The sequence below is a fragment of the Chrysemys picta genome, unplaced genomic scaffold (genome assembly GCF_011386835.1).
Source record: "Chrysemys picta bellii isolate R12L10 unplaced genomic scaffold, ASM1138683v2 scaf124, whole genome shotgun sequence".
Lineage (NCBI taxonomy): Eukaryota > Metazoa > Chordata > Testudines > Emydidae > Chrysemys > Chrysemys picta.
The window spans coordinates 56,719-79,181 of NW_027052831.1; the positions used below are offsets into that span (position 1 = coordinate 56,719).

At 43.9% G+C, this 22,463-nt stretch overlaps 1 protein-coding gene across 4 annotated transcripts in view; it reads right to left on the reverse strand.

Annotated features, from left to right (window-relative positions):
- LOC135978113 (uncharacterized) overlaps positions 1 to 22,103 on the reverse strand; it is a 78,781-nt gene extending 56,678 nt beyond the window's left edge. Inside the window, exons 1-6 of one of the 4 annotated variants that reach the window (XM_065579159.1) lie at positions 21,979 to 22,099; positions 19,033 to 19,081; positions 7,800 to 7,902; positions 5,381 to 5,473; positions 4,677 to 4,769; positions 3,178 to 3,270 (exon numbers count right to left, since the gene is read on the reverse strand). In XM_065579159.1, the coding sequence (XP_065435231.1) occupies positions 3,178 to 3,270; positions 4,677 to 4,769; positions 5,381 to 5,473; positions 7,800 to 7,893 (373 nt within the window). In that variant the 5' untranslated portion in view covers positions 7,894 to 7,902; positions 19,033 to 19,081; positions 21,979 to 22,099. Of the gene's footprint in view, positions 1 to 3,177; positions 3,271 to 4,676; positions 4,770 to 5,380; positions 5,474 to 7,799; positions 7,903 to 19,032; positions 19,082 to 21,978 lie in introns of all 4 variants that reach the window. The other 3 variants (XM_065579158.1, XM_065579160.1, XM_065579161.1) reach the window with 3 other exon arrangements.
- Positions 22,104 to 22,463: the final 360 nt, after the last annotated feature.

The window sequence follows — 22,463 nt, forward strand, 5'->3', positions numbered from 1 at the left end:
TGGCTGGTGGAGGGACAGCAGGCCCTAACCTAACTCCTTCAGCTGGAGTTCCGAGGTGACAGCGGAGGGCCTGAGCAGCGGAGCGCCAAGGCCAGGAGGCCTGTGGCAGGGCGCAGGGCTTGCTACACCTGCCGACAGATAGGACATTTAAAATGGGACTTCCCAATTGGGGTGGGGGCAGGGCGCCGCATCCCAAGCTGGGACCAGGACAGGTCTCAAAGCCAGTCTGCCGGGTGAAAGAACCCAGGCGACTGCTGACCTGTTGGGCCTGTGGGCGACAGGGCCACATGCCGTGGACATGCCCAGGCCCGACGTGGAAGGTGTAGATCAGTCCCGGCAAGGGGACGGAACCCCAAAGGGAACATGGGAAGCCCCAGAAAGCACGGAGGTGGGTTGCCTGCTGGAGCTGCCAGGTACCCTGACATATTCGGAGGCACTTCCCCCTCAGGGGAACTGAGTGGAGGACAGAGGAGGTGCCTGTGCATCTGGAAGGGCCAGAATAGGAGAAGGCAGTAGCCGGGACAGAGGGGACCCCAAAGGAGGTCGAGATCCAAACCATCGCAGGGCAACTTTCCAGTAAGGAAACCCAGATAGAGTGGGCTCGGCAAGAGGCTGAGGCCCAGCTGTGCCACGTACAAAGGACTAAAAGAACCCAGACTCTGAAGGAAGAGGGCCTGGGAGACTTGGGCCTGCATGAGCAGCTGGAGATGGTGGAATAAGCCTGTCGGACGGCTGAGGCAGGGCTCCAAAAACATGCCAGGAGCAGGAAGATCTGTCCTGAAAGCTAAAAGACTCGGAAGAAAGATGAGAGCGGCTGGTGGGACATCTCCGGGCAGCACAGGTTAGAGAACCCCCCCTTCCCACAGGCGTGGGATTTTGAGGGGGGGATATAGCAGGACAGTAACCCCACTCCCTGAAGGGTTAAAATAGCCCTTGGAGAGGGCCATGGTTGGGGAAACCTGGGTTGATCGTGGAAGTAACCACAGCTGGGCCGCGCCCCAATCAGGCTGCAGCTGGCCCTATAAAAAGGCTGTGAACTAGACCCTCAGTAGACTCTCTCTCCAACTTTGAGAGGGAGGAACCTGGCTGCAGGGAGCTGAGGGAAGGTACCTGGAGTGGAGCAGGGCTGGGGGAAGGCCAAGGGAGCTGGGTAGCTCTGGCCTGGAAACGCCCCAGGCTGCGGCCTAGTGGAAGTCCAAACAGGTAATAGAGTTCCAGGGGACAGCAGAGGCAGCAGGTAAAAATCCAACCTTGCCTATGATGAGTGGAGTATACTGCAGTCTGCCCCAGGGAGTGGGGTCTTGTTGGTGACTGGCAGTGGCTTATGATTGAGCTGAGATGGGGGTGGGGGTTCCCCCTGGAGGGGAGACCCAGAGACTGAGGGTTGTACTGCCAGGGGGGAAACACCCCAGTGGAAAGGGGCACCGGAGTCCAGGGAAGGACATGGGGGCCCAGCAGTAGCGAGACACCGGCTGACAGAGGGTGCTCCGGAGGGTGGATGCTAATTCCCTGAGAAACCAGCAGGAGGTGCCGCAGCGGTGAATCTCACATTGCTACAGTCACCCAAGCAGCAGCACAATGTTCCAGGGACGTTCCTCTGGAAGGTTAATGATGTGTGAGTGGAGGCAGAGTGCTGAGATACTGCTGTTTGAATTTCTTATGCTCATGAAAGAGCTTGCAAAATGGATACCAGTGCCATAACTAGTCATTTTAGCACTCGAGGTGAGCAATCATATCAGTGCCCCCTGCTAGAGCCCTGTATAGGATTATATAGTTATTCCAGCTCCCATCCTGCCCCACAATACCCACTCTGACTCCACCCACTCCCGCGTTGTTTGTTGAATTTTTATCCTGCTGCCACTGTTATAATTGCAGTTCTTGTGGGACGTGTGGAATCCCAGGGCATTCTGAAGCAGTACTAGCATACCGTGGGTCCTGAGAACCAACCGACATAATAGTGGGAAGAAGACAATAATTCATCAACAATGTGGGAGTGAGTGGGAGTGGGTACTGCGGGGGTGATACAGGAGTGGGATTAAAGGAGTAAAATCCCATTCTGCAGATTACATGAATGCCCAGCTTTGAAGGCAGAGTCACCACCAGCAGCAGCACAGAAGTAAGGGTGGTTTGGTATGGTATTGTCCTTCTTACTTCTGCGCCACTGCTGGCAACAGCTCTGCCTTCAGAGCTGGGTGGCTGAAAAGCAGTGGCTGTTGGAAGGGTGCTCAGCTCTGAAGGCAGCACCATTGCCAGCAGGAACACAGAAGAAAGGGTTGCACTGGTATGGTATGATATGATAACATGACCCACAGGATCCTGGTTCCACTGCAGGACTCTATCCCTTCCCTTTTTTCTCTGTCCATTTTTCCACCTCCTTTGGCTTTGCACCCTGGGAAGCTGCCCCCTCAACCAACCCTGGTTACAGCCCTGATGGATACAACTGTGTTGAGAATTGGAAGAAAAACATATTTCAGAGGAAAAAATAGAGATATTTTCTTGTACCTTGTCATAAACAGATAGTTAAGGGTTAATGACTCTTTTACCTATAAAGGGTTAAGAAGTTCACCTAGCCTAGCTGACACCTGACCAGAGGAACCAATGGGAGGACAAGATGGTTCAAAGGGAAGGAGGGAAGTTCCCTTTATCTAGTCAGTTTTCACTTTGGACCGGAGTGGGAAAGCTCCAGAATTCAGCCTCTTATTAAGTAGTGAGTATTAGTGAAGGAAATAAATAGGTTTATGTTTATTTCTTTGTAACTTGTCTTGTGCAATTAGAGGAATAGTCAAATTGGGTATTTGGGTATTTTTTTGTGTGTGTGTGTAACTAAGTTTTTGCCCAGGGGAACATCCTCTGTATTTGGAATCTCTTGTCTGTGAGAGCAGCTGGTATGCTAATCTCTCCCAGAGGGTTTTCTTTTTCTTTTCTTTTCTTTAATTAAAAGCCTTTTTCTTAATACCTGATTGATTTTTTTCCTTGTTTTCTAGATCCAAGGGGGTTGGATCTGTGTTCACCAGGAAATTGGTGAAGTCTCTCAAGGCTACCCAGGGAAGGGAATTAGTCCTTGGGAGTGGTGGCAGCCAGACCAGATCTAAGCTGTTAACTGAGCTTAGAGCTTCTCATGCAGGTCCCCCACATCTGTACCCTAAAGTTCAGAGTGGGCAAGGAACCTTGACATACCTAATACATTTTCTGGTTCTTTTCTGTGGGCTTCATCATCCATCTTTGTGTCCGTTTCCTTTTTCTCACCAGCCGGCTCATTCTCACTTGCACCTGATTTAGAAAAATACAACCACAGTGCTGCTCAATCACTTTTAATAGTGGGGGTGCTGAAAGCCAGCCCTCTTACTCCCTTGCCCCTCTTCCCCCAACGCTAGTGCCGGGAGCAGGGCCTTGTATCCGGGAGAGGGAGACCCGGATGGGGTAAGGAGGCTGAGGCTGGGGCCACTATTGGAGCTGACATGGGGACAGAAGCGGAGTCCTGGATGTGGATGAAACATTAGACCGTGGGCATTGGGCTGTCAGTGAAGACGTGGCATGGACTCAGCATCTGGGACCCCACATTCGGGGCCGCGACTGGAGCCATGGGTAAAACCACATGAGGCTACAGCACCCCCTACACCCTTAGGTCCCGCACCTATGTACAATCCTATCTACTTCTGACCTTGTGACTTTATCTCAAACACTATTTATGCTTATTACCTCAACATTAACTGATGGTCACTGTATGAAGTGTTGATGCTAATCTGTCACACAAGCAGCAGCACAACTCTCCAGAGACGTTCCTCTGGAAGATTAATGATTTGTGAGCGGAGGCAAAGTGCTGAGCTACTGCTGTTTGAATTTCTTATGCTCATGAAAGAGCAATATGTATATCAGTGCCATAACTAGGCATTTTAGCACCCAAGGTGAGCGATGATATTTGTGCTTCCTGCGAGAGCCCTGCATAGGATTCTGTTTGTTCCACCTCGCATCCTGCCCCACAATACCCACTCCCACTCCACCCACTCCAGCATTGTTTGTTGAATTTTTATCCTGCTGCCACTGTTATGGCTGTGGGTCTTGTGGGACGTGTAGAATACCAGCAAGTTCTGCAGTGGGACTAGCATATTGTGGGTCCTGCAAAACCAAGGGCCATAATAGTGGGAAGAAGACAATAATTCATCAACAATGTGGGAGTGGGTATTGCGGGGATGATACAGGAGTGGGATTAAGTAAATAGAAATCCCATTCTACAGACTACATGAATGCCCAGCTTTGAAGGCAGAGTCACCACCAGCAGCAGCACAGAAGTAAGAGTGGCTTGGTATGGTATTGTCATCCTTACTTCTGCGCTGCTGCTGGTGACAGCACTGTCTTCAGAGCTGGATGGCTAGAAAGAAGTGCCTGTTGGAAGGGTGCTCAGCTCTGAAGACAGCACGATTTCCAGCAGTAACACGGAAGAGAGGGTGTCACGGGTATGGAATGATATGGTAACATGACCCACAGGATCCCGAACCTGCTGCAGGACTCTACCCCCTTCCCTTTTTTCTCTGTCCATTTTTCCACCTCCTGTGGCTTTGCACCCTGGGCAGCTGCCCCCTCAACCAACCCTGGTTACAGCCCTGATGGATACAACTGTGTTGAGAATTGTAAGAAAAACATATTTCAGAGAAAAAAATACAGATATTTTCTTGTACCTAATAAATTTCCTGGTTGTTTTCCGCGGGTTTCATCATCCATATTTTTTTCCGTTTCCTTTTCCTCATCAACCGCCTCATTCTCACTTGCACCTTATTTAGAAAAAAACAACCACGGCATTGCTCTATCTTTTAATAGTCAGGGTGCTGAAGGCCAGCCCTCTTACCCCGCTCCCCCACCTTACCCCATCACTAGTGCTGGGAGCAGGGCCTTATGTCCGGTAGGGGGAGACCCGGATGGGGAAAGGAGGCTGAGGCGATTCTCTGGAAGGTTAATGATGTGTGAGTGGAGGCAGAGTGCTGAGCTACTGCTGTTTGAATCTCTTATGCTCATGAAAGAGCTTTCAAAATGGATACCAGTGCCATAACTAGTCATTTTAGCACCCAAGGTGAGCAATGGTATTTGTGCCCCCTGCTAGAGCCCTGTATAGGATTATATTTTTATTCCATCTCCCCTCCTGCCCCACAATACCCACTCCCACTCCGGTATGGTACGATATGGTAACATTACCCACAGGATCCCGATCCTGCTGCAGACCTTTACCCCCTTCCCTTTTTTCTCTGTCCATTTTTCCACCTCCTTTGGCTTCGCACCCTGGGCAGCTGCCCCCTCAACCAACCCTGGTTACAGCCCTGATGGATACAACTGTGTTGAGAATAGGAAATAAAATATTAGAGACAAAAACAGAGATATTTTCTTGTACCTAATAAATTTTCTGGTCCTTTTCCATGGGTTACATCATCCATCTTTGTGTCCGTTTTCTTTTTCTCAGCAGCCGGCCCATTCTCACTTGCACCTGATTTAGAAAAAAATATGATCACAGTGTTTCTCTATCACTTTTAACAGTGGGGGTGCTGGAAGCCAGCCCTCTTACCCTTCTCCCCCCCCCCTTCCCCCAGAGCTAGTGCCAGGAGCAAGGCATTGTCTCTGGGGGAGTGGGGGAGACCCGCATGGGGTAAGGAGGCTGAGTCTGGGGCCAAAGTTGGGTCTGGTGTGGGGCCAGGAGCAGAGCCCCAGGTGTGGGATGGCAGCTGGAACCACGGGTCGGCAGCAATGTCCTGGGCATGGGGCCAGGAGTGGAGCCATGGGTAAAACCTTAGTGTGCTGCAGTACCCCCTGATCCTCCTTGTTTCCGCAGCTACATCCGACCATAACTTCTTCTGACCTTGTGACATTATCACAAACACTAATTATGCTGATCTCCTCAACAATATCTGATGGTCACTGTGTGAAGTGTTGATGTCAATGTGTCACACAAGCAGCAACACTCCAGGGACGTTATTCTGACTGCTAAATGATGTGTGAGTGGAGGCAGAGTGTTGAGCTGCTGCTGTTTGAATCTCTTATACTCACGATAGATTTTGCATGTGGATACTTTTATAGCTTTTATTTTCATAACTGATGAGGTAAGTCCAGATTTGCTGGGTATAAACTGTGAAGCGTAGAGTTTCTGGAACTAAGGTCTGGTAAGCGGTGACACACAATAAGCATGATCTTGACAGATTTTTCACTTGTCTGTCTCTTTTCCCCCTTTGAGGGCATGCTCATTCCTGTTCCACTCGAAGGGCATGATCCAACCAGACTTCAAATTCTTCCTCATGGAGAAGGGTAGGTTTTATCCCTGCAAAGCTTTTTAGTCTGTGATAACTGTCAGTTCCAGCTATACCCCTTTTCCTATTGCCTGGTTAATGGCCTTTAAATATAAATAAATGGAGATATCTTATCTCCTAGAACAGACCTTGAAAGGTCATCAAGTCCAGCCCCCTGCCTTCACTAGCAGGACCAAGTAGTGATTTTTGCCCCAGATCCCTAAGTGGCCCCCTCAAGGATTGAACTCACAACCCTGGGTTTAGCAGGCCAATGCTCAAACCATTGAGCTATCTCTCCTCCCTTTATGAATGAATCTTCTGTCAGAGGGTGAGAAGAGGGGTCAGGACTACACAATGCTCTTAAATCTTTTTCCCTCTTTTCTGTTCTGTGAAGCAAATGTTCAATTTCTCCTTGAAAATCTGATGTCTCATCCCATGGATTAGGGGGCACGATAAGCATAGTGCCTACAGTTTGTAGAGACCATTGCATCCTCTCTTCATCCACAATTATGTCCTGGGTCCCATCTGCATATCAAACCTCATTGAACCAGAACATAAGTCATACAATCTCTGTTCTTTCTCCTGATAGATTCTGCCATGAAAGATGACCTGCCCCATGAATAATCTGTGCTCTGGAAGAACTCTTGCTAAAGCCTCCTCACCACCATAGCCTGCTGTGGGTCTCCTTCATCCCATTCACATCACTCTAGGACCTGCCCTTTATCCAAGCTGACTTATGGATGGGGATAGAAGGGAGGTTTTTTTTCTTTTCACAATCCCAGCAGTGCCTCCAAGAATGTAAGGGAGTTTTATGGGTCGCCATACCCCTAAATGCAGCTAATTGTCAACACAAACCCTTACCTGCTGTCCCTCTGCTTTGGCTGCAGTGGGTTTCAACTGTTTGGGTTCTTAGCTTCTAAGTGCTGGTGCCTCCACCTGACTATTTAAGGGTTTCAGGAACTCGACATTGCCTCCCTAGGTGATTTATACTATCCCTGACCTGGTACTTACCTGCATGACTAGCCTGATACCATGTACATATGCTCTTCTGACATCTCCATAATGGATGAACCAACAATCAAGGATCACTTTATTTACAAGGGGAAATATAAAGGAAGCATATAAAGGGAAGAGGAAGATGGATTTGCACTGACTACATCATTAACACCATACAACCTGCAAGTAACCCAACCCCCCAGGAGGATTTCCCTGGATTCATGAATCCAGTGTTTTCCACACTAGTGCACTCTCTAATGTGGAGGAATCCATGTACCTTGATCAGGCCCGAAGGTACTTGAGTGCTGAGGGGTTAGGAGAGCGCCAATTCACCTAGGAGGCCAACCTCTCTGTGGCAGCAATAGGCATTTCTCACATTGGAAAAGGTCCCCATAACATAGAGGGCCTCCTACGTGTTTCCAAATCCAGTTGCTATCTCCCAGAGTAGTCCAGCAACCCCCTTTCACAGCAAAGTAGGCAACAACTCAGGCAGCAAGAGACAGTCAGGGAATCACCCACACTCACTCGGCAACTTACCCGCCAGGCACTTAGCTTCCTCTGTCAGCATGTTGTCAGCATTGAGGATGGTGACTGCTTCTTCCTTCTTTTTCTCCATAAACTGCTCCAGCATCTTCTCTGCCTGGGAATAGTAGAGCAAATATGGTGCTTAGCACTCAGCACTGAGTTATTCCTGAGTGAGTGCCAGGGGCGGCCCATCCATATAGGCAAACTAGGCGGTCGACTATGGTGCCAAGTTAAACGGGACGCCATATTCAAGGGGAAAAAAATCAAATGAAAAAAAAGAAAAAAAAAGAAGAAAAGATGAAATAAAATACAAATAAAATAATGAAGATGTCATTATTTCAATTCCCATGCACGTCTGGAGGAAATATGAATTATAATTCTTTGCTCTACATTTCTGAGAATTTATTAATATGTCAAATCTTTTATTTACTGCAAAAATAAATAATATTTTAGCAAAAAAAAATTCAATTTGTGATGTAGGGTCAAGATGACCCACTCCGCAATTTTGATAAGCAATAACTCAGCCACAATGAAACACATCCACCAGAGGCAAGAGCTGCAACGCTAGTGACACATAGCTCAAATATACATCAAGGTTGCAGAGCAAGAAATTCGTGTAGAGCGGAGATATTGCGAGTTGATACATGTCAAATGGTCATTTTAACATACGTCGCAGGTAGATGGTTAAAAATTGAGTGAATACTGTGGCAAATTGTGTTTCTTGGTGCCAAAGAATAAAGAATAACATCTTTCAGCATTATAAATCCAAAATGTGAGTATCTTTAAGTGTTATTAAACCTTAGCGTTATTATCGGGCTGTATAATTATGAACTTTTCTTTGTCATAACTGGTTCACATGTAATAAATAAGATCCATAAAAGAAAAGTAACAGTGTTCATGCTTAATAGACTATGAAATTGATGACTTCACACTCCAAGTGGGTAACTGTGAAGAAGGGGATTACTTTCCAATCAACCGGTGTCGGGTTATAACATCGAAAAAGGTCATTTTGCTTCCCCATAAACGCTGTAACTAACTGTTTTAATATGTAAATGAGTGTATGTTACTAACCATTGAACCTTTAAGCAGTGAAAAGATGTGTAGGGATAGCTGCAATGTGGTTTAAATCACCAACTATGTGATGTATAATGCTTGCAGTCAGGAACACAGTACATAACAATATTCAAATGCCACATGGCAGAAAGAGGAAAGAAAACCCTCAGGAGCTGAGTGTCGTAAAGGAAAGGCTGAGAAGGAAAAGGACCAAGCAAAACAGCAAAGATACTTCCTGAAATATTTTCTCTTTAATCCAAATAAAGATGGAAGCAGTTCACAGCATCCAGATGAAGGAATTTTACTAGGAGAGGAGGTTAGCTCACATCTGCATGGAAGCAGTTTAGAAGATCAAGATGAAGTATATTACTTCAAGATGAGGGTAGCTCACATCCACAAAAAAGCAGTTTGGAAACTCAAGATGATGGAAACTTACTTCTAGATGAAGGCAGCTCACAGCATGAGACTGATATGGAAGTGGAGAAAATGTATTCACCTTCAGAGACACATGCAGAAATTGAAGTAAATGAAATAGAAGGAAGAAAGGATGAGGAAGTTACAAACAAGTTACAGTATGGGAACCCAGCTTCATGGCCCAGACATGATGAGAGTGTGCGGCAAATTCTCGTGGAACATGGACCCGAACAAGTTCATGAATTTCCCTTCCCTGAGGATGGAAATAAAAGAAAATTCTCTGCTCAGCATTACAAGAGGAAACTCATTAATGGGAAAGAAATTCATCGAAACTGGTTATAATATGCAGTGTCGAAGGACTCTGTGTTTTGCTTTTGCTGCAAGTTGTTTAGAAATCAATCAATTGGAACATCACTTACTGAAAATGGTTCAAAGGACTGGAAAAACATATCTTCAATTCTCTCTTCACATGAAAGAATACAGAACATTTGGAATGTTTTCAAAATTGGAAAGAACTTGAATTATGATTGAAAAAAGGAAAAACTATTGCTGAAGAAAATTTACGTGTGATCAAGAAAAAAGAAGAATATTGGCAACAAATATTAGTGCATCTCATTGCTTTACTGAGAGTTCTTGGTGGGCAAAATTTAGCATTCCGCAGCCGCGGTAGAAATGAAAATGTATACACTCCAGGTCAAGGAAACTTTTAAAAATATGTTGAATACCTAGTTTTGTTTGAGCCAGTCATGAAGGAGCATCTACGTAAAATAATTGATCATGAAACACAGGTTCATTACTTAGGAAAAAATATGCAGAATGAACTGACCCAAATCCCAGCAAATGCCATTAAAAAGAAATTTGTAGAAGCTGCCCATTCTGCAAAATACTTTTCAATAATACTGGACTGTACACCAGATGTGAGTCATGTTGAACAAATGATGATGATCATTCATTTTGTGGATATGGAAACGTCTGCAGATGAAGATAATGTTATAGTGCTCATAAAGGAACATTTTTAGGATTTTGTACCGCTGAAGGAGATGACTGGAACATTTATGACTGAAACTATTCTACAAGAGCTTGAAACAATGTCATTATCTGTTGAAAACTTACGAGGCCAAGGCTATGACAATAGGAGTAACATGAAGGGTAAATACAATGGTGTGCAAAGGAGAATGATGGAAATCAATCCTAGGGCCTTTTTTGTTCCTTGCAGTGCACATTCTCTGAATTTGGTTGTCAATGATGCTGCTAGATGCTGTTTGGAGGCAAGCAGTTTCTTTGACCTGGTGCAACGTGTTTGTGTTTTTCACAGGCTCAACATGTCGTTGGGAGATTCTGACTTGCCATGTGAATTCTCTAACTGTGAAACCACTTAGTCAGACAAGATGGGAGAATTGCATTGATGCTTTAAAGCCTCTTCACTATGAACTTGGAAACATTTATGATGCCCTAATTGAAATTTCTGATGATACTACCTTTACTGGATCATCTGGCAATACGGCACGTACAGATGCAGAAGCTCTTATAAATGGCCTTTCCAAGTTCAAATTTGTGACCTCACTCATTTTGTGATAGAACATCCTTTTCAAGATTAACCTCACTAGTTAGCAGCTTCAGGAAAAGAACTTGAACATACATTCTGCTATTCAAAAACTGCAGCAAACTAAAAATATCCTGGAGGAATTCAGAAGTGATGAAGGGTTCGAATGAACACTTGTAGATTCTCTCGAGCTTGCTGAAGAAATAGACTTTCCGACAGAATTTGAACCAGAGCCAGTTCACATTCGGCAAAAGAAACAGCAGTTTTCATATGAAGGATGAGACACACCCATTCAGAACCCCAAACACAGGTTCAATGTGAAATTCTACTTTGCAGTCCTTGATACAGCTATTCACTTCGTTGATGAAAGATTTCAACAGATGCAGCAGCTAGAGGCAGTATTTGGTTTTCTATATGATATCCACAGCTTGCAAAAGAAAACAGCAAAACAGATAAGAGAATGTTGTATAAAACTGGAGTCGGCATTGACTCATGAAAATTCAAAAGACATTGATGCTACAGACTTGTGCAGTGAGCTTCAGGCTTTTTCAAGACAACTTAAGAAACATTCCACTCCTGAAGAAGTACAGAAGTTTTCTTGTGAAAATAAACTCACTGACAGTTTTCCAAACGTTTGTTTATCTCTACTCATTCTTTTAACTTTGCCAGTTTCCATAGCTAGTGGGGAGCATAGCTTCTCAAAGTTAAAATTGATAAAAACATATCTGCACTTGTCCTTGTTGAACCTCATCATATTTCTTTTGGCCCAATCCTCCAATTTGTCTAGGCTCTCTGGACCCTATCCCTACCCTTCAGTGTATCTGCTTCTCCCCCCATCTCAGTGTCATCTGCAAACTTGTTGAGGGTGCAATTAATCCCATCATCCAGATCAGTGATAAAGATCTTGAACAAAACTGGCCCCAGGACCGACATCTGGGGAACCCCACTTGATACCAGCTGCCAACTCAACATGGAGCTGTTGATCACTACCCATTGAGCCCGATTATCTAGCCAGCTTTCTATCCACCTTATGTACCATTCATCCAATCCATACTTTTTTTAACTTGCTGGCAAGAATACTGTGGGAGACTCTATGAAAAGCTCTGCTAAAGTCAAGATATATCACCTCCACCACTTTTCCATGTCCACAGAGCCAGTTATCTCATCATAGAAGGCAATCAGGTTGGTCAGGCATGATTTGCCCTTGGTGAATCCATGTTGACTGTTCCTTGTTAGAATATAGATATTCAGGCCTGTCTGCAAAGGCCTATACTTTAAGAATTTAGGTGTATTCTTATCACTTAGCTAGTTATAGAGGTATAAAAGAAAGAATCAAAATCACTCTCTGTCTGTGAAAGGGCTTTCTCGTACTGTGACAGTCTGAGGCTCTGTTCTTAGGCTAAGTAAGGCCTTTGGCTAAGCAGCAGAGGCAGCCATAAGCTGGGAAGTGAACGGTCACATCCTCACATTCCAAACTAGTCACATTGAAATAAAGTGCTATTGGGCTGTTAGGAATACAATCCTGTCCTGGTATTCCTGTCACCTCCAGAGAAAGGGAAGAGCTAAAGGAAACTTAGTTTGGTAGCATCCTGTCTGGTAAGAACTCACTTATCAATAGCTGGGATGTGAAATCCTCATTTCTGTATTGTTCTATCACTGTAGTCTTCACTTATCTTTTGTTTGTTTCTTTAATCTCTATCTGGTTCTGTGATTGTTTCTGTCTGCTGTATAATTAATTTTGTTGGGTGTAAACCAATTAAGGTGGTGGGATATTATTGGTTAAATAATCATGTTACATTAAGTTAGGATTGGTTAGTTACATTTCAGTACAATGATTGGTTAAGGTATAGCTAAGCAGAACTTAAGTTTTACTATATAGTCTGCAGTCAATCAGGAAGTAAGCGGGGGAATGGGAACAGGGAATGAGGGTGGGGGAATTGAAATCATGTTTTGCTAAGGGGGGGGAAATGGGAACAGGGAATGGGAACAGGGACACAGGCAAGGCTCTGTGGTGTCAGAGCTGGGAAGGGGGACACTGAGGAAGGAAACTGGAATCATGCTTACTGGAAGTTCACCCCAATAAACATCGAATTGTTTGCGCCTTTGGACTTCGGGTATTGTTGCTCTCTGTTCATGCGAGAAGGACCAGGGAAGTAAGCGGGTGAAGGAATAAGCCCTCTAACATTCCTGATCACCTTCCTCTCCTCCAAGTGCTTCAAAATGGATTCCTTGAGGACCTGCTCCATGATTTTGCCTGGGACTTAAATGAGGCTGACGAGTCTGTAGTTCCCCGGGTTCTCTTTCTTCCCTTTTTAAGATATGGGCACTATATTTCCCTTTTTCCAATCGTCCGGGACTTCCCCTGATCGCAGTGAGATTTCAAAGACAATGGCCAATGGCTCTGCAATCACATCAGCCAAGTCCCTCAGCACCCTTGGATACATGAGATCTGCACCCATGGACTTGTGCATGTCCAGCTTTTCTAAATACTCCTTAACCTGTTCTTTCACCACTGAGGGCTGCTCACCTCCTCCCCATACTGTGTTGCCCAGTGCAACAGTCTGGGAGCTGACCTTGTCTGTGAAGACTGAGGCAAAAAAAGCATTGAGTACTTCAGCTTTTTTCCACATCATCTGTCACTAGGTTGCCTGCCCCATTCAGTAAGGGTCCCACACTTTCCCTGACCTTCTTCTCATTGGTAATATACCGGTAGAAACCCTTCCTGTTACTCTTCACATCCCTTACTAGCTGCAACTCCAATTGTGCCTTGGCCTTCCTGATTACACCCCTGCATGCTCTAGCAATATTTTTATACTCCTCCCTAGTCATCTGTCCAAATTTCCACTTCTTGTAAGCTTCATTTTGGCATTTAAGCTCACAGAAGATTTCACTGTTAAGCCAAGCTGGTTGCCTGCCATATTTGGTATTCTTTCTGCACTTCGGGATGTTTTGTTCCTGCGCCCACATTTTTCTTTACGTCATTAAGCAGGTGTTATTAGGGAGCCTGTAGACGAGAGATTCAGAGTGGTATTTTCAGATGTCCCAGCATGCCTCAGAGCACACATCCCAGTGACTAAGTCACACAGGTGCTTTTGAAAATCCCACAATCCACCTCTTTGCTGTATATGAGGAATGCAGCATATCCTTCCCTGACTTAAAGCTCATATTCTACGAAGACACAGTAAAATGGCTGAGAATTTGCAAGTAAATCTGGTAATTTATGAGTTAAAATAAATGTTTAATTTTTATATACAGAAATTTAACATATGGTGTCAGCCTCGTTCGTTTCTTTTGAATGATCTCAGCAATAAAAAGGTGCAAACTCATAGAACTTCTCATACAGTTAAAACTCACTGAAATCTTATGCACTGGCTACACTCAAAGAATTTTGTACAGAATTAATTATCATTTTTTGCAGATATTCTTCATAACACAAAGTTTCTTCCTCAACAGGACCTGAAGGAAAATATTCTACATTAGAGAGTTCCAGGTAGAATCACCCTCTTTCAAAATGGCTGTCATCTCTTATTGTTCTAAATGTGAATGAAGTTAAGACACCCTCTTTCAAAATGGCCACTTGTTTCCATTGAGTATTTCCCTATCTTAACATATACAAATTTCTGTGAAGTTTAACTGATACTCTGAATTTCCTGGTTTATAATGCTTCTTTGAGGGATATTTATCTCATCCCTGCAGTGGTTCTATTTATTTATTATCTTTCATAGAATCATAGAATGTCAGGGTTGGAAGGGACCTCAGGGGGAATCATCTAGTTCAACCCCCTGCTCAAAGCAGGACTAATCCCCAGGCAGATTTTTGCCCCAGCTCCCTAAATGGCCTTCTCAAGGATTGAACTCACAACCCTGGGTTTAGCAGGCCAATGCTCAAACCACTGAGCTATCCCTCCTCTTTCAAACTTAGCTACCTTTTAACATAGCTTTTTTTAACAAAAATACTCTTATATATCCATTATAAACCCAGGAAAAAGCTTATGCTCAAATAAAAGAGTTAAGGTTGCATTTCTAAATACTGAGCCAAACCCCAACCACAACTATAACTCATTAGATTTGCAAAGAGTTGGGATTTTCAGAATGAAACATACACATACACACAACTGCTTGGTGTTGGGAAATTAAATGTAAATCTTTTCTATTTGGGAACGGACCCCTGCTATCTGGTAATACTTATTTTTTGTTTTTAGCCACATGAAATCTCTTTTGTAGGTCCATGATCAGTCTGTGAACACGTTATAGCCACTGGCTTTGAAGAACTTTTCTGGGCCTGTCGGTCATTCACCATGACTCTTTTGTTGGGTTTACTCTGGAAACTCTCCACCATGTTTCTGGTCTATAGCATACTCCTGGTGTCCACTAGGCAGTGTGTAAACTCCTTCTTTGAGCTTCCTCTCCATAGAATCATAGAATATCAGGGTTGGAAGGGACCTCAGGAGGTCATCTAGTCCAACCCCCTCCTCAAAGCAGGACCAATTCCTTGCTAAATCATCCCAGCCAGGGCTTTGTCAAGCCTGACCTTAAAAACCTCTAAGGAAGGAGATTCCACCACCTCCCTAGGTAAGCCATTCCAGTGCTTCACCACCCTCCTAGTGAAAATGTTTTTCCTAATATCCAACCTAGACCTCCCCGACTGCAACTTGAGACCATTGCTCCTTGTTCTGTCATCTGCCACCACTGAGAACAGCTGAGCTCCCTCCTCTGTGGAACCCCCTTTCAGGTAGTTGAAAGCAACTATCAAATACCCCCTCATTCTTGTCTTCTGCAGACTAAACAATCCCAGTTCCCTCAGCTTCTTCTCATAAGTCATGTGTTCCAGTCCCCTAAACATTTTTGTTGCCCTCTGCTGGACTATTTCTAATTTTTCCATATCCTCCTTGTAGTGTGGGGCCCAAAACTGGACACAGTACTCCAGATGAGGCCTCACCAATGTCGAATGGGGGGAATGATCATATCCCTCGATCTGGTGGCAATGCCCCATCTTATAGAGCCCAAAATGCCGTTAGCCTTCTTGGCAACAAGGACACACTGTCAACTCATATCCAGCTTCTTGTCCACTGTAACCCCTAGGTCCTTTCCTGTGGAACTGCTTCCTAGCCATTCGGTCCCTAGTCTGTAGCAGTGCATGGGATTCTTCGTCCATGTCGGCTGACAACTCAGTAAGGAGGGCCTGGCAGGTTTCCTCAGAAGCAATTTCATTCTTGCTTTCCACAGTCCTGTGATGTGCCATTATCCCAGCCTGGCCAGTGACATGTGAGAGACCATTGTGAAAGGATGTATGGATTCCTGCCCCCTCTCACCTTCCCTGCCTGGTGTCCTACTGTTGGTGCATTTAGGAGACATCTCAACTTCTTGTGGGGTAGAAACCAAAGACCCAGTATCTGACAAGTGGGCCAGGAGCTGTGTGTGGGGGTGATTATTGCTGCTTCTCCATACATTTGGGGAAATTCTGGCTCACAAAACTCACCAGGGAATTAGGGAGCTGCATTATAAGAGGCCCTTGTCCCTGGACTAGAATCCTGCCTCATTTCCTGGCTCACCAGCTGGAGCAGTCAGCCACAGATGCTGCCTTCCTCACAGTGCCCATCCCATGAGTCCAGGTGAGGGGGCATGGTATATGGGAGGGGGACATCAGAGTGGGAAACACAGAGCTGCAGGGGCATTACACAGACTGGGGTTCAGAAGGGCTAGTGGGGGAGAAAGACTGGGGTGGGGGCACAGGAGGTAGTGCAGTAACAATGTTGAGCAAGGAGCTGAATGGGAGTTGGGGACAGGAACACATGGGGATGGGGCAGATGTGCCTGACTGAATGGGAGAGGCTAAGGGTCATCCAGGGTCTGCATGGGATTCCCCAATTCCCTAACAACCCCCCCCCCAAAAAAAACCCCAGATGGCTGGGGCTGAGGCCATTCCTCTGACCTACTCAGATCCAGGTGTCTGCTTGTACACAGAATGGTATCCTGAGATTGACAGCCTTTCCTTTGTGTTGCTAGCAAGGCAGAAAGTCCTCCTCCTTACAGCCAAGCTATTTGCATTTTCATTAAAACCTCCACTCTGAGTCTTCTGGCCTGCTTGGTTCAACTCCTTGCACTTCAAATCCTCAGCACTGTCAGCCAAGCAGTAAAGCATCAGCAGAGCAGGGCCAGCAAGAGATAGAAGGTGCATTTTGATGTAATGGTGTCTGCCCGGATTCACCAGGAGGGTGAGCTGGTGTGAGTCAGGGATCACAGAAGAAAGAGGGGTTTGAGTGCCAAATTACAACAGGACCCATATAGTGTGCTTATCTGGGTATCAGAGGCTCTCTATGATTCTCTCCTGGCCTGGCTGAGAATCATTTTGTCCTACAGCCTCAAACTCTACCCAGGTCCTGACCCAACACAAGGTATGATCAACTCACAATTTCAAGACTGGAGCAATGACAGAGAAAACCCTGGTCAGGAAAGAGGACCAGGCTGGGGTGAGTGCTGGCGTGTGTTCCCTCGAGCTCTGGTATAGCATATCCAGGTGTGGCCTTATCAAAGGTAACCGAATCAGGTGACAAGACAGAACCACTGGAGGTCACCTCAACAGCAGAACCTGCCCCATATGTCTTTACTGTTCTATTCTGCTGTCTTACATTTTATTATGTTCTGGCTCTGATCTGGGGGGGTTAGTAAGAATTTCACCCTTGCCTGTGTGTGCTGGAGTTGGTACTTTTAGTAAATTCCTGTGATTCTATAAGTGAGCTTCACAACATAGCAGGCTGCCCCTCCCTCCCCCCTTCCCACTTCCAGATGCCCACTCTTATCAAAGTATCCATGCCCAGCACTGTTAGCTCTGGGGATCTGGTGTAGTTTGGGTTCTTTGGAGAGGGAACTTTGATAAACACGGTGCTGGGGGTGCATAATTAAAGTTGTGATGTGTATTTTGTGAAGTATGGTGCTTGTGCTGTCAGTGAAATATGGCTTGAGGAGACATACGATTAGGTGGCCTAATTTTTCCTGTCTTTGCTTTCGTAGGGTTGTATGGATGTGGCAACCTTAAGTGTTTCAAAGTGAATTTTTCTAAGTACTAATAAGTATCAGCATTGATAAATATTGTTAAGCTCTAAGGTGCAGTTGGCTGTTGTGTGCCATAAGGGCTTTTGGAGACAAAGACAATCACAAGTCTTGTTAAAGTCAGTAAGTGCCTAAATCCCACCCTGAGGATCAATGGAAGGATCAAACAAACCCCTTTAAATAGTAAAAATAGTGGCAGCCAATGGGGATCGCCTCCCAAGCCACTAGGCCACAGAGCTAACCTGGGGGGTTAACTGGGTCATCCTGTTGCAAATGCAGGGGCTAGGATATAGATCACAGCCTGTGTGTGTTGGAGAGAACAAGCCAGGAGAAGCAGTAGTGAGTTTGACCCCGAGAGGACACAGAGAGACAGAGCTACTTGGGCACAGAACTGAGAACTGGAGGGGCAGACGTGGGGATTTCTGAGCAAGGAAACTACCTGCTGCTGTTTGTTTCCAGTGTGTTCAGGGCAAGAGGACTTTATGTGTCTATTCTTTGTAAATCCACAGGATTGTACCAAGAACATACCTGACTTGCACAATTGATTTCTCATCCAAATGGAATCAATGCTACAGCCCCAAATATCGGTGAAGGGCTCTAGTGTAAGGGATCTATGGGACACATATGCCTTGAATGATTAATAATTAATGATTCCTTCTGGCCCTCAAAAAAAATATTAGAAAACCTCTCTGCATCTGTTTATCCCCAAATAGGATCCACTTATGGTGACAATAAGAAAATGGTTCACATCATGTGACACTTTGTCTAAGCACCCACAGACCAGCCAAGGGCCATCACAGCTATAGAAACTGAAATGGCTAAATGAGGATGTTGTTAATCACCTAGGCAAGAATCGCTCGTAATATGGATATGGATAAAACCTCTTTCTCCCTCTCAGCCTAGCAAAAAGAACCGCAAGTTACCAAGCAAGACGCTTACCCTGCTCTCCTATGCAAAGTGGCCCAATGCACAGTGAATGGATCAAGAAGAGGTGGGTGGGGAAGATGCAAGTTAAACAACTAGAAATGTGGCTGTAAAATTGAAGGTCAAACCAGGCAACTTGTTCCCCCAAGAAATGCAAGCCACAAGTTTTCATCCAAAATTATAAACTATACATTGTTTCCTTGTAAATTAACTATAGAGTGAATAATCTTTTACCCCAAGTTAGAATCTATCCATTTGCTCACCTTCTGAGTCAGATCTACATCCTTCTGTATGTGGAAAATCTCTCTTGTTCTATTGTAAGTCGTAAATAATATGAATCCTTAAGTATAATCAAACAATATATAAAGTATGTCCTTTAAATTGAGAAAATTATAAGACGTTTATTGGTTTTCATTCTAAATAATTGTTGCATTGTAGAAGTAATAGCCCACCCCCCACACAAGCATCTTACCACCAAGGCTCCCTGCACATCCCTGCCACAGGCCCATTTCCCCAAAGCCCCATTCAAGCCCTCTTGTCCCCCAACTGTGCTCTTTCTACCTGCTGCCCTCATATCCCTGCTTACTCCTTCAGGACATCCTTCAAACATCCTCTCAGCCCCAGAATGCATTGCCATGCTTCTGCTGCCTAGTCTGCTTCCCAGGCTCATTAGGGACATGTGCAGAATTCAGCTAGTGAGGCAAGGACAGAGTCAGTTGGAATGAAACCAAAAATGGAAAGTTTAAAATATGACATTTTTCACACAATTTTTGCATACGATTCATGTTATGAAAATTATACATCTACACTCCCAGTCATGAGGCATAAAATTACATCTATGATTGCTTGGCATATTGACTTTACAGAATAAATGGATAAATTTCAAATTCCAAATGCCTAGTCTATGTCTGAGATAAAGAGGAGATGAGTAAATGGGTAAGCTTTCAAGCATCATCATGATAGATATTATGGTGGAGCAGTCACAGAGCTGTGTTGAATAGTGAAAAAACTGGGAATATCTGTTAAATGTTTTACTACAAAAATACAAACTAGAGTGTGGGAGGGCTTTTAATTTCCTGCAATACTTGGAATTCTTGGTGAATATTTAAATATATTTTGGAAATAAAGAGAGAGTTTTGGAAAATGAGTCAGTAGTTTCTCACTTTAAAAAACAAACCAACCAACCCCTGTTGCAGAGAGCAGACAAGAAAACTGTATCTCACACTTCCGGTACAGATTACTGTACAGCTACAGTTTACATAAATACCACTTCTAAGTTTTTGCCTTTTGGAATTTATGTGAAAATATGTTTTTATTTCTTAACTGATGTGCCAGTTTGAATTCTCCACATTAATTATATGATGACATTATTTTCTAGATTATGATATATGTCTTCTATATGTAACAGTAGATTTGCCAAGCAATTCGTTCATTAAGTGATGGTATTAATTAGAAGGTAATTTGCTAGGACGTTAATAGTATACCATTCAATAGCGCACATCACCATGTATTTTTGACAGGAATCCACACGCAGTTAGGGTCCCATTTCTGGTCATGTACATGTTTGGCACTGTCAGCCATTTTGAAAAAAATATTTTTCTTAATTTTCTAACAGCTAATAAGGAATAATGGAATCTATCTATCTATCTAGTTTTGTTAGACAGGAGTAACAAACAAAACAATGTTATTTCACCATTATTCCTTAGTAGCTGTTAGAAAATTAAGAAAATTTGTTTTACATCCATAATGTATCCTGAGTATTTGATTTAAATTCTCACAGAAAAAAACTTAATTTAATGTTAAAGTTACTCTGTTCTAGTATAATTACAATTTCCGTAGACACTGAAAAGCTGTGAAATAAAAAGTTACTGTCAACAGCCACATCACAATTTCTTTACTGACACTGATATAAATTTTGTCATCTCTGACCTATTAACAATCCATTCTTCACACCCATGGGATTCCCCAATTCCCTAACAACCCCCCCCCCCCAAAAAAAACAAACCCAGATGGCTGGGGCTGAGGCCATTCCGCTGACCTACTCAGATCCAGGTGTCTGCTTGTACACAGAATGGTACAATGGTAGAATGGTAGAATCAAATACAGAGAATTACAATAGAGCAGGTTATTCCCATATATAGGAAGAATATATTTAATGCAAACGTTGAAATGCATGGAGAAGCAAAAACAAAGTTTCCAGTTTTGCTTTGTTTAACTTTTTAATGTTTAATGACAACACATTTTACGTTACTATCCCTGTTGGTGACATAGTAAGAACTAGAGAGTTCTTTTGTCTCCAGGAATTCAGACTGGGTTCCACATTTTCCCTACTTCAGAAAGCAAAGGTCTATTTATCCAATGTAAACCAATACACTAAACTCTCATGTCTTCTCTCACATTTTTGCAATTGGTTTCCATAGAACACAAAAATTCAGAAGCCAATGGCTCAGCCATCAAGGGAGAAGGCCTTTCTCTTTACAGTTAATCTTCAGTCAGAGAATGTATTAACTAGTTCAAATCAGAATAAGGGAATTTATTCTCATGCTGTCTATGGATTTATTTTACTTTTGCCCTGCTGTGACTATAAAAATAACAGTTTAGTGTTAGAAAACATAGCCCTTTAAATGACACCAGTAGAACCCCAGATTTAGGAACACCTCAGGAATGGAAGTTGTCTGTAACTCTGAAATGTTTGTTAACTCTGAATAAAGTTTCAGGGTAGCAGCCGTGTTAGTCTGTATCCGCAAAAAGAACAGGAGTCCTTGTGGCACCTTAGAGACTAACAAATTTATTAGAGCATAAGCTTTCGTGGACTACAGCCCACTTCTTCGGATGCGTTATGGTTCTTCTTTCAAAAATTTACAAACTGAACATTGACGCAATACAGCTTTGAAACTTTACTGTGCAGAAGGAAAATGCTGCTTTTAACCATCTTAATGTAAATGAAACAACAAGCACAGAAACAGCTTCTTTACATTGTCAAATATTTTTAAAAAAACCTTCCCTTTATTATTTTTAGCAATTTACATTTAACTCAGTGCTGCACTGTACTTGCTTTTTTTCTGTCTCTGCTGCTGCCTAATTATGTACTTCCATTTCCAAATGAGGTGTGTGGTTGACAGGGCAATTTGTAACTTTGGTGTTCATAACTCTGAGGTTCTACTGTATATACACGTTTACAAGCAACAGATCAGAAGAGAATATCTTACCTCCCACTCTGAAATGCTCCAATTATTCTTTTTTTTCTGAGTTTGATGTTCTGTGATAAGTACTCACTGTTTGCCTTCTACCTCTTTCTTTCCTCGCCTCTGCTCTCTGGCTGTTTGTTTTTTCAAGCCCTTTGCTTTTATAGAGGGATAAGATTAGAAAGTGAAAGTAGAAGCAATAGTTTACTGCCACAATTCCCATAAGTATCTCTTTAGTTCATAAATATGAGTATTTGAAAAAAACTGATGAACTGATGATTAGGGAGGGGAAGAGGAGGCAGAGGGGCCAAACTGGATGATGCCATTGAAGAACACCTGAGGAAAGGGGGAACAGAGGCTTAGAGAGGGAAACAATGGCCTTCCAGGCACTGTGTGTGGGGGGGGGAGTGAATGCAGTTTTGCTCTCCTTCTCCTTTCTCCCACTCCCCATTTTCTCCTCCATTTCTGATCTCACTACTCCCAGCATAATCCAACCACAGACCCCATCC